The sequence below is a fragment of the Protopterus annectens genome, chromosome 13.part0 (assembly GCF_019279795.1).
Source record: "Protopterus annectens isolate FY-2018-M chromosome 13.part0, PAN1.0, whole genome shotgun sequence".
Classification (NCBI taxonomy): Eukaryota; Metazoa; Chordata; order Ceratodontiformes; family Protopteridae; genus Protopterus; species Protopterus annectens.
In genome coordinates, this window is record NC_056747.1 from 861,849,668 (window position 1) to 861,862,579 (window position 12,912).

Here is a 12,912-nt window from a genome sequence, read left to right on the forward strand (position 1 = left end):
TATATCACCCATAACACTATCCTGAAACTGCTTATTTTATAGTGGGGACATCAGGGGTCTAGGATGAAATCAAGGAACTCATGGTGGACCAGGTATAGGTCTCAAGCTTCCAATCCAAGCAGCTTTTACAGGGAATGCTGTTTGCTTCTCAGAGTTTTAAGGATAAATACCTGACAGACTCTACAGTCTTCTACAATATCTTCTGGGTCTAGGCAAAATACACAAATGATGTGGAAGTATGTGTATGAAATCTGCCTGCACAAGATGTCTACCCTTCCTAGGTCCTGAAAAGCCTTAATACACAGTCTGATATCAGACTGAGTATAAGGCTACCCAAATTTCAGCAACTGCCACTACAGTTGCAAAAAAGGAACACTCTCCAATGGAATACTTAGCTGTTCTCAACTCAAGGGCAGGCCAAACCATGCAAGGCTTCAGATGCAATGGTACTGATACATGAAGCATGAACTATGGCAACAAATATGTATAACAGTATTTCTTATACAAGGAACATCCTAACACTCCTGACAGAAAGACACCTGCAAAGTAGGAAGGGGAGGAGAAGAATGTTGAGCTCCAGAAGTCAGGTCATATGTCTGGCCTTCACTGGCTGAAGTCCAAGTAGTCAAGAGTACTACAACAGTGATTAATAGGAAGAAAAAAAAAAAAAGGACATGTACACAAAATAAATTATCGACCTTATAAAACATAAAACTTTACTTAACTTAAAGTACTAACACTTGCTTTTGGACAGTATAAAAGTCCTAAAGAAAGACTAGTATTCTGCTAGCAGTTTATATAAATTAAATAAAATGTTCAAGTCTTAGAAAGTCTACAGCTTAGTTGGTGTTCTTGCAGTTTCGTGCCGATGTACAGTTAATTGATAGTTTTAATTTGTTATTCTGTGTGTGGCTTTGCTTTCCGAGTGGGTGTTTTTGAACACACACACACACAGTGTGGGTGCCTGCTGATAGATGCACAAAATCTTTTGAAGTACAGGTATCAAAGGATCAGGAAATAAGCTTTTGTGAAGAGTGGTGAAGCCAGTATTCACAACTGGGTTTCACAACTCTACAGTTCATGGCATTTCATGAATCTAACAGCAAGCTGTAACATAATTATTTTTTATTGTTTTTTATGCAAGTTCAGATTTCAGTCTGCAGCTAGGGGTTAAGGACTGGAAACTCTAGAAAGTTCACCAGGAATACTGGGTGCTATCCTCTCATATTACCAACTGGTTAACGTCTGATTTAGCATTAGGACTTGCAGGGTTACTGAAATGTGCTAATGAATCAGCATGCAGAACATATATGCTCCAGGACTGGGAAAGATTTAGATAAATTTTAAATTCAGCAGTAACTTTTTGATTTCTCAGGCTTTTATTGACTTCAACCTTCAGATCTTTGCACATAGTTTATTAACATTCAGTCCTCCAAGAGCACGGGGTGGATGAAGACCACTGCATGCTTCATGATTACTTTTTTGGGATGTACCAAAAACCTCCATTACCTCACTATATCATCTTAAAACATGCATTAGCTGCAGAAATGAAGCACATACATACATACACAGGTATGCCCTCACTGTGCAGAATCCTGTCCAACTCCCATTCATTGGTGCATTGTCTGGCATAAACTTTCTGTCATTTAACAGAGCTGTATCACAATACAAAGGAACCAAACTTACCCTATCCCAAAGTGAAGAGATATGTCAGTTATTCACCTTTTCCATACCTGATAAACCCTGGTTCCAAGAATGCTAATCTGGGTTACCTTTATCACATGTGGGAACGTTTGTTCTAACTCATTGGCTGGGTTAATGACTGCAATTACTAATGTTCTACTCAGACTAATAGAACAGACAACTAGTTTCTAAACAAAGAAAATGTTAACAAAAAAGTAAAGCAAAATCCAGAAAATGTAATCATCTCAAGAAGAAAACATCGAGGCACAATCAACTATGCTAGTAACAGCATTACAAAGTAATACAAGCATGCAAATTTCCAGATGATAGCAGAACGTATTCAGAAAGAAGAGGGTATGCACACAGTTGTGCATACACTACACCTGGCACAGTGTCAATAGCTTAAAATGCCACTATTAACAGTTATGCAACTTTTGTACAGTTCTACTGCCAAATAGATACAGTTACATAGGTGTGTCAGGTTAAGAACATAGACTTAAAGTAAGATCAGATAATTTGTTGAAGTGTTCAATATAATTTTTATTAATGTCACAATAAACTACCGTGGTCCACATGAGTCTGTGAAATGCAACAGATGAGTTTTGAGTAATCACTGCCCACCCCTGCCCTGCTCATCAGTGAGGCGTACCACATTTACTGCAATATTTTACATTAACATTTATTATACATGTTGGTACTTCAATGTTTAAAAGCACTTGGGTACTGCAGTAGGTTTAATGCATATGTTGGCACTTCAACATTAAGTGTCTTGGAAACCATACCAGAAAACATATGCTTAAACACTGAAGTAAAGTAAATAAACCATTAAAATAGCCCTTTAGAGTATGTGCAAGCAACATAATCATGTGACATTTAAATGGATCAAGGAGATAAACAATCTTTTTGCTAAAAGAGTGCCAAAATCACAACACCTTTATTTTTAACACTAATACAAAATACTGTGAAAACACATACGCGAACCCCATTTTATACACTAGAATATATGTTACAAAAATAAATGCACTATCATTAACACATGCAGAGTGACAAATTTTTCAGTTATTTTTCCTGAAAAAAGGAACAAACTACATTGAAAGTAAAGAAACTGATTGGCTTAGCAATGTTATAGAGGGCCACAATCAAACCAGGCATGGTGCAGTTTCCTAGTAACATTTCCATTTCAAAACCAAATGAAAAATGCCAAAAACATTCAATATATAACCAACTTCAATTAAACAAAGCAAGTATACCAGGGTCACACAAAGATGCACAGAGCTGTTCTAACCTGAGGTACAGGAAATGACATCATGAATCCAGTGGAAATTGGAGGTGCAGTACTGGTCACTGGTGCAGTCATGTTTAGTCCCATCACAGGTTGTCCAATGCTGAGAGGAACAGAGACACCAGGTGCAGCAAGCATTGAGAGCATTGGTTGCGGAGGCACTGTGGGAGGCATTGATAATGGGGAACCTGACAGTGTTGGGACAGGGGCAGCCTGAAGCTGACTAAATGCATCGAGACTCATAGCAGGAATTCCTCTCTGAAAACAATGAGATGGAAGAAAAAAAAACTATCATTACCAGCTTATAAAAGCCACCAGAATAATTTAACAGCATTGCTTAATACTATAATATTGAAAAGTTATAGCATGGTTAAAACTTCAGTCAATATCAAATTAACCTATCAATTAGGAGTTTTTATTTGACATGAACTTATCTTTTTTAGTGCTAAACAGCATACATATACAGTTAAGTTAATATAAATTAGTGCATAATTAGCCAGCCTACATTACCCAAATTAAAGCAAGTCTATACAGGAAACGTAAACAATGTAGTGATTGCCAAACAGTAACAGCCAGCCTTATGCAAAATCATGACAGACCATAATGGTAACTCATATCGATCAAACTGCAGCTTCAGTTGTAGGATCTTTGCCTCACAGGTCTAGGGTTGAGGGTTTAATTCTAACCTGCAGTTGCTGCCTTTATGGCAGCTGCATGTTGTTCAACCTGTGTCCATAACGATTTTCTCTGGGTACTCCTTTATCCCCTACCATACATTTAATGGTTTATTTTATATATATATATATATATATATATATATATATATATATATATATATATATATAGATAGATTCGTATCACTTCACTGAATTCACTGAAAGACCATTTCACTGACAACCATTTTACTGAGACCAAATCAACTAAAGTTCATTTCACCTAAAACTCATTTCACCTAAAACTCATTTAACTGACAAGTAGTACTCTAAGGCAAGTTAAAGGTATATGTCCTTTTCCCCACTGTAGTGCGATCCTGGTGTTAGTATATATATAGTTAGGGGGTGGGTGGGGGGTATAGCCCCCCCCCACCTAGTTGGATTTTACCAAATAATGTAAAACAAAACCAGACAACAGAAAACCAAATTAAGTGTGGGGGGGGGCTATGCCCCTCACACCCCCTAACTAGATATATATATATATATATATATATATATACACTAACACCAGGATCGCACTACAGTGGGGAAAAGGACATATACCTTTGACTTGCCTTACAGTACTACTTGTCAGTGAAATGAACTTTCAGTGAAATTAACTTTAAGTGATTTGTTCTCAGTGAAATGGGTGTCAGTGAAACGGTCTTTTGGTGAAGTGATACGAATCCATATATATATATATATATACACACATATATACACACACACACACACACACATATCATATCATATACCCACACCCTATCTAAAATCTATATGGATCTACTTTACAAGCTCGAAGTTTCAAGACTTCGAACTACAAATGGTCAAGACCATGAGATCGAAGATTTGAAACTTCAAAATTGTAATAAATAAAAATATTTTTTTTTTTACGTTTTTGCAGGGGGGTAAGCCCCCCTGCACCCCCCACACCCCATGCTAAAAATATATACCAACTCCGAGATCGCACTACTGTGAGAAAATCAGTAAATTTCCCCTTCTGAGCTGTACAGCCACCCCCATTCAAAACGTTCAAAGGTTTAGAACTTTGATCTTATTTAAAACTTCAAGCTTGTGAAGGGAATCCATATATATATATATATATATATATACACATATATATATATATATATACACATATATATATATATATATATATATATATATATATATATATATAGGAACCTTATCAAACTTGTATCTAAAGGTGTATGCAGCCTTCCCAGGTTCAAGCTATTTTTATAGGTATGACACACACTAGAAGAGGTGTCATAGGTCCCTGTAATTTAGCAACGCAGTTGCTATTGCTGAACTTGGGTGCAGTCTGCAGATAATTTAAGCAGCTGAAATCAATGTTGTGACTGCTCAAATGATTCCAAAAATGCCTGTACTGCGTGTGTGTGTGTGTCTATGTAAAATACAGTTCTGTTACACTTACTACGATTGTAGATGTTCAAATAGATCAATGTTGCAATACTAATCCTTGCGTCTTCCTGTCATGCAGAAGCCCATGACCGGTCTGATCCCCAAGTCTTTGTATCATCCCCAGCCAATGGACGTCTGAGGACCAACATCTGGACATCAAAGTAAATGATGGTTGTCTGTCAGCACCATCTTCAAGTCTTGCTAGGTTGCGAAAGTGAATCCAATGCCTGAGGACAGCACGACCTTCCCAGTGGTTCAAATCCTAGAAGGAAAGGAAGGGGGTACAGGAAGAGGATGATGATAGTTTTAGGGTATCCTCCCAATCTCCAGCCATTGGAGGTCAAACAGACAGAAGAGAAGGATGGTGGAAGTCAAGACTGCAACACTGATCTACTTGAACATCTACAATAATGGTAAGTGTAACAACTGTATCATGTTCTTCGTAATCAATGTTGCAGTACTGATCCTTGGAGGACTCCCAAAACTGCAGATTGGGTAGTTGGTTGGCTTGAGGGGCCACTGGGACAGGAGATTCTGTAGAATGGCAAATTTCCTGTAGAATGGCAGTAGGGAAACTTATCCTAGCCCTGGATGCAGTGCCTAAATGGCAGTGTTTGGTAAAGATGTGGACAGAAGACCATGTGGCAGCTTCCAAGATGGCCTGAATAGGGAAACCTTTTAGGACAGTAACAGTGGCCGTTTTGTCTCTCATGAATTTGTGCCCTGACTGATGGTGTTAGTTGCTTTCCATGATGAGGCCAGCAAAGGATAATACAATTAGCTAACCATTTTGAAATTGTTTGTTTGGAGACAGGTCTGCCTTCGTTTCCTTCTGCAAAGGCCACCAAAAGTTGGTCTGCTCTGTTTTCAGACTGTGTCCTGCTAAGGTAGCCCCTAATTGTTCAGCTTTATTATAAGCATTAGGGAAGAACGCTGGTAGGTGTATAACTTGATTTAAGGAGAACTCTGACTATCTTGGGCATGAAAGGAGGATTAGCTCTCGGGGTAACTATAATTATGGAATACAGTGATGGGCTTTCTGCACATCAGGACTTGCAGTTCTAAGACCCAGATGGCTGAGATTATTGTGATCAGCAGGGAGGTCTTCCACGTGAGCATAAAAGATGGCAGGGTAAGATTTTCTAATACATAGTTAAAAACACATTTCAAGTCCCAAAAGGGTACAGAATTTCTCCTGAGTGGTCTCAGGTGCATTACCCTTTAAGAAATGGTTTGAAATTAGGGTGAGTATAAATAAGTGGAAAACAAGGTATGCAAGTAGAAATGGCAGCTGCATGTACTTTAATACTTTAGTTTACTTTGTTTTGAATTTGTTAACAAAGTAGAATACACATCCCGTTGAATCCATTTCAGTAGTAATAATAATAATAATAATCATACTTGAATAAGAATGGCCCTGCTTAAGCAATTCTGAATGGTAGTTCAACAAAAGATTCACGCTAGCATTAAGTAGTATCATGCCTTTAGCCCGGCATCAAACAGAAACATTTTTTCAACACTTTAGTAGAATACAATGCATTTATTTGGTATTAGAATCCAATCCTCCTGGCTGTCAGAATGAGTGTGCTCAGATGTGGTTTAAGGACAGACCCCTTATGTTGGGTGAGTAGATTTATCACTAGGAGAACAGTATATTATCGCCCTTTGCTGAGGGTAAACAGAAAGGAGAACCAGTGCTGCCTTGGCTAGAAGGGAGCTGAGAGTATCATGCTGAGCCTGTCTGATCTCACTTTCACAAATACGTTGGGGATTAATTGGTAGTGGAGGGAAGGCAGACAGGAAGAGGTCTAACCATCTGAAGGAGAAGGTATCTGTTCAGAGGTAAGGCAGAGAGATCTACACTGGGGTTTCCCAACTGGTGGGTGAGGTCAAAGAAGACCTCTCTCTTCAGCATCCATTTGTTCAGAGAATCTGCCATGGTGTTGTTCTGGCCCAAGATGAAGGATGCTGTTAATGTTAGTTTTTGTGCCAGAAGCCATACCTTTACCACTAAACACCACAGGGAGTATGAATGAATCCATCCTTGTTTACGTACCACATCGCTGTGATGAAGTCTGTCCAAATCTGCAGTATTCCTGGGGTCAGTTTGCTTTGAAAGGTTTTTATTGCCAGAAACACTGCCAACATTTGTTTTGTGTAGTTTTCTTTGTTCTGGAGTCCAAATTCCCTGCACCTTCAGCTGTCTTAAATGTGCTCCCCAGGCTACGTCTGAGGTGATATTTTTTTCTATATGATAAACAGAAGCTTCCCAGGATCTGTAAAATGCTCTTTTTCCACCAAATTATTTCCTTTTTACGCAGGGAAGAAGGTGTACCAGGGTTTTTTAAAGGTTGTGAATGCTATTCCCATGTGTTTTTTTAGGAACCAATGCAGTTTTCTCATGTGCAGTTTTGTAAGACGCAATATGTCACATACCCCAATGCCTTTAGGAATTCCTTTGCTGTGACTGTCTGCTTTTTCACCAGGTTCTGCAGATAAGTTGTCAAATAAGAGACCTTGTCCAGGGTTAAGGTTTGTTTACTTTTCACAAGTCTAAGATTGGTCTACAGATGCCCTCATTTCTTGAGACCAGGAATCAAAGCTCTTAGTTTTGCAGCAAATTCAAAATATAAAATGGGTTTTAATTTCCTGTCAACAAAATCAAAACAGAAAAATTAAACTTCTAAGCACTGACAGGATTTTCTTTACTTTAGCCCTTTATATGGTTTCCAAAAATGCCAACTACACTCACCTCTTGGCAAAGCTGGAGATCAGGCACCCAGGCCTTCTTACAGAAACACAAACATGGAGAGGTTAAAAATAGTATAATCTAGCTAGTCATGAAGGAGTGTGCAACATAATTACAAAGTATTTTTATTGTCTAACTCACTCGTATTAACACAAGTAGTATAAATGTCAATGGTTTAGAATACATTGCATGCACCACAAAGTTACATATATGTGATGACTTCCAGCAGATAAAGTAACAGCTCCATCACCTGTAAACCAGAGTTACTGTTTAAATTATTTCTACATGTTATAAATAAATGGAAGTCTTCTCTTATGGATTATTACAGTGTGTATGTATACCAGTATTCCTTACCCATCCTTACAAAGTTTCTTAAAAAAATCTTAGAAAAAGCAACCAATTTCAGAAACATTGTAGTGGTATAACAAACTTGCAGACATGCAAGTCACCTCCTTAAACTCTACAAAGAACTAAGAGGGGAATCCAGTACAAACAATAAGGAAGACTGAGAATGATGGATGTACAGGTGGAAAAGCTACAGACAGGAGAGGTAAAGGGGAGGTGGAAAAGAAAGCAGAGGAGAGGACAGCCAGCACAGGGGAAAGAGAATAGGGTTTTAGTGACTGAAATCTATCACAAAGGAAATTAAAAGTCCAGGCAAGCAAAAAAAGAATAAACAAGACTTCAGTGAGACCCACATCAAAGATGGCTACACACAGATCAACAGCTTAATTTCAGCTCTTCCAGTATGAAAACAGAAGGATTGCTAATGAAATTGTCATTTGGGTAAAATTCAGTTACTAATTAGTAAGTACACTGCCTGGATGATAGCAAAGAAGAAATTGGAGAACCTGAAAGAAAATAAGACCAGAAAAAGTGAAGAGAAAACACTGACTAGTATGGATCCTGCAGCTGTTAAGCAAAAAGCAGTTCAAGTTTCAGCTTTGGTTCAACAGATGGCTAGCAGTACTGCAAAAGTTGTAGCTATAGAGTATGATAAAATGAAAGTGGCATTTAAAAATAGGGTAGAAATAAAATAAAAAGAGATATGGTTAACATGTAACAAGAATTATTTACAGGCACTGACAAAGGTTAAAGCATTAAAGAAAAAGGGGAATCTCACAGAACAAGAACAGGCACAACTGCAATGTGCTAAAGAGAAAATAAAGGAGTGCCTGGATAACATGCATGGGTTTAGAAAGATTGCTGTTAAGCAACTGTTTTTTGATAACTCCAGAGTACAAAAACTTTTGGCACAATGACTTAGCCAACAGAAAGTAGAAAGGGTTACTGCCAAACTTGGGGAACTTACAAGAAAAATAACCAGAGATCGTGTAGAGGTATTAGAGATATTTCAGAAATTTTATGAAAATTTGTATAAAGCAGACAAGTAGGAAAATCAAGAAAAAGCAGAAATATAAATATTTATGGAAGACTAAATATGCCAAGGTTAGAGGTAAATAAGGTTCAATAATTGACAGTTAAGATAGGAGGAAATTAGATAAAAATGGTGATGTATAATCAATCTGAAGGAAAGTTTCCAGTCTCTACAAATAGATGGCATTCTGGTGCGAGTCTGGAAGCTAGGGGGGGGGGGGGGAGTGATAAAGATCTGGAAAAAAGATCTGGAAGATTTTAACAGTATTGTAAAAAGAGGGGAATCATCAACATCCTGGAAAAAAGCTGCAGTGGCTGTAATACCTTAAGACAGTAACAACCTATCACATCCAACCTCATATAGGCACATTTAAATTTTAAACTATGATTATAAAGTGTTTATGTCTATAACAGCTAAAAGAATGGCAAAGGTATTGCCAAGACTGACATATAATTGACTGCAGGCTAGTGACTGCCCTCCCTATCAGGGATTTATATCACACTACAAGTGAAGAGAAAAGGATAGGCGAATCCTAAATGAAGACCTACATTGGTTGAGTTTTTAGCTGAATCTAGTACAGAAGCTGCTGTTAAAAAAGTGATAATTAGTAGGGCATGTAAAATACTACATGATAACTATAAGAATCAATCAGAGGAGATCATAAAAATAGATTAGATAAGCAATTCACAAAGAAACAATTGGAGGCCATGTATATGATTCCCAAATATGCAACAAAATCTAGAAGATTTAGGCTTTTTGCAGGGCAGTGTTTCTAGAGATATGTTTATACTTCAAGCAGACTCCAAAGATTTTTCTCCTCAAGTAGAAGGCAGAAACATATGTCCTCAGTGTGTAATGAGCTGGCAGACTTTAAAAATTCCCTAAAGGGTAATGTGTTAGTAATACATGGCAAGCAAATGAGTGTAGCTAAGGAAATAAATTATATGAGCAGAGATATAGGATCTGAATTGCTTATACATAGTAAGGACTTGTTAAGATTAATTCTGGTGGTTACCAAAAAAAAAGCAATTACTAGAAAATGGAAATCAAAGAGTAAAGAAACCACACTTGAAGCAGTGAATACTGTAACAGACATAAAAGAACAGGAAGTGGGATCTTTAGAAAAAGGTAGAAGAAAATTGCATAGGAAGAAATGGAAATCGTGGGAATAATACACACTAAGAAAAATGTTTTGAAGCAGAATGCTGCTTAAGAGAAGGCAGGCATTGAACAATTTATGTAATTTTCATTTGATTATATTGTACAGAATATTCATGATGTACAATGTTTGTAAATGTGAACTTGGCAACATGGTTTGATTACTTTTATATAAATGTAAGTTTGCCTATGTTACAAGTGATAATTCAGTGAAGGTGTTTAAAAAATAGCTCCCAGTAATTTAGAGAAAAAAAAACATTAAAAAGTACTCAACGTTGATCAAGATAAATACAACACTAAAAGAATCACCTCAAACAACAAAATGCTGGAAAAACAGAAGAAGCTTGAACAAGTTATTCAAATGCATTAATAAAACTGCAAAAATCAGAGGTTGGAATGAAGGAAAGCATGGCCGAGTGTGAGACCAAGAAGAGCTGTTTCAAAAGATAGAGTTAGAAAACAGAAGGTACAGAGAAAAGCTGAGATTCTCTGCTGTACCACAGAAACTGGAAAACAAAGTTTATCCAACACAAAGTGAGGCAAGCAAACAGAAGGGGTCTCTGCTTCTAATTCTTCTGACAATGATGGAGATACTTTGACAGCGAAACATTCCCAGTGTTCCAAAGAAAAAATGCTTGAGAGACACAAAAAACACAGATATTGACTAGAAGAATCAGGAGTACCTTAGACTTGAACCGGAGTCTGGTGTTAGGAGATAGAAATGATCAGGAAGAAGACCAACAACACTGAAATTAGTGAATGAATGTGAGACTGTAAAGCATCAAACACATTTGTGAAATATGACTTTACAAACAAAAGTAAACTTTTGTTGGCTTTGTTAAATTTGTGGTTGGACTGTAAAGCATACACCCCCACATTACATAGTTAATGCTCAGAAGAACACTACTTTTTTTATTTGACATTTGTTAACTGGGATTGACCATCTGAGCAAAAGCACTTTTTCAGCAGAGGCCCAGGGAGAAAAGCTCTACAGTACAAGCAAGCAAGAACAATTTACAAAATTGAAGTTGAATACAGTGAAAGATATACACTAAAACAGTTAAGCAAATGTAGATAAAGCTCCACAGTACAATATAGTAAGAGGCATTATAACACTGAAGAAAAAGCTTAGCAAAGAAATATACAATAAAACATGTGAATGAATTTACATAACATATTGGGTTATCTTCATTGGGTAACTGTACAATACATAGCAGTTGTTAAGTGAGTTATGGTAGTAGGAAAGGGAGGAAGAGAGGGGATAGTGATAGAGAAGGGGGGGTGAGTCATGTGGGATGATTACAGAGGCAAATCCATGTGCTATTAAGGTACAGTTTGAGAGTTTTCTTGAATTTGTGCATGTGGGGGAAATGTTCCTAAGGGTTATAGGGTGCTTGTTTCATGCAAGAGCAGGGAAGTAGCTGTAGAGATTCTGTCCAACAGAATTTTTAGGTTTGTGAATTTGTAAGAGACACTGGTCAGAGCTTCTGAGGTATTGAGAGGGCTTATAAAAGGAAACAAGTAAGGAAATGCTAGGGCAAGAAGAGGGCTTATTCAAAATAGCAAGGATAATGAGAAGTTGAGTATATAACAGTTGGTTAGGAAACTCTATCCAGCTGAGTGTCTGGAGAGTGTCACAGTGGTGTGATCTTGCGGGCAGATTGGCTGCAAATCTAGCAACTTTGTTGTAGGTGGTTTCAGGTTTGGAAAGTAGTGAAGACTGTAAGTTGGTTAAAATCTGAGAGCAGTAAAAGAGGTTGGGGAGAAGGTAAGCTTGGGCTGGTGAGATCCTGGAGTTGGGTGTGAGGAACCTTTTGTTTCTATAGAGTAAACCAAGCTTTTGGTGGGTTTTCTTGATGCAGTTAACTACATGAAGGTCAAATTTTAGTTGATTGTTCACTATTACTCCAAGCAGGTTAGTGTGGGATTCAGCTATGATCGTAGTGTTGTTGAGGGAAGAGATGGTGAATGAGGATTTAAGATGATAAAGGGATTTCGGGAGGAAGAGAAGACATTTTGTATTTTTAGGGTTTAGTATGTTTGTTGTTAGCAAGCCATGTTTCAGTGAAGTTAAAAGATCTTTGTGTCATGGTTAGAAGGTCAGTGGGCTGTCAGTGGTAGAAATTATGGTTAAGTCATCTGCATACTGTATAAGGGAAAACTGAGGACAGGATGTATGAAGACGGTTAGTAAAAATGTTAAAAAGGAAGGAGCCTAAATAGAGCCTTGAGGGATGCCCATTTTGATGGGGGAAAAAAAGAGAAAGAGCAGATAGCCATTTTACAGAATGCAGTCTGTTTATGAGGTAGCTATTGAACCAGGAGATGGTTGCTGAGAAGAGGTTGAGTTGAGAGAGTTTAGACAGGAGGATGGGGTGAGAGTGTCAAAGGCTTTGGAGAGATCTAAAAAGATGTAAGACACTAGTTTATCATCGTCTCTAGCTAGGGAGATGGAGTTAATAAGGGACATAAGTGCTGATGTGGAGGCGGAAGCCATGTCAAGTAGGAGTAATTAAGTTTTCATGAGTAAGATAAGCTGAGATTTA

At 37.6% G+C, this 12,912-nt stretch overlaps 1 protein-coding gene across 1 annotated transcript in view; it reads right to left on the minus strand.

The window, feature by feature from the left end:
- Nucleotides 1-12,912, minus strand: part of SYNRG (synergin gamma) — a gene marked incomplete in the record, with an annotated part of 2,786,306 nt that overhangs the window by 1,523,034 nt on the left and 1,250,360 nt on the right. Inside the window, 1 exon segment of the mRNA XM_044054902.1 lies at nucleotides 2,942-3,223. Coding sequence (XP_043910837.1) covers nucleotides 2,942-3,223 — 282 coding nt within the window.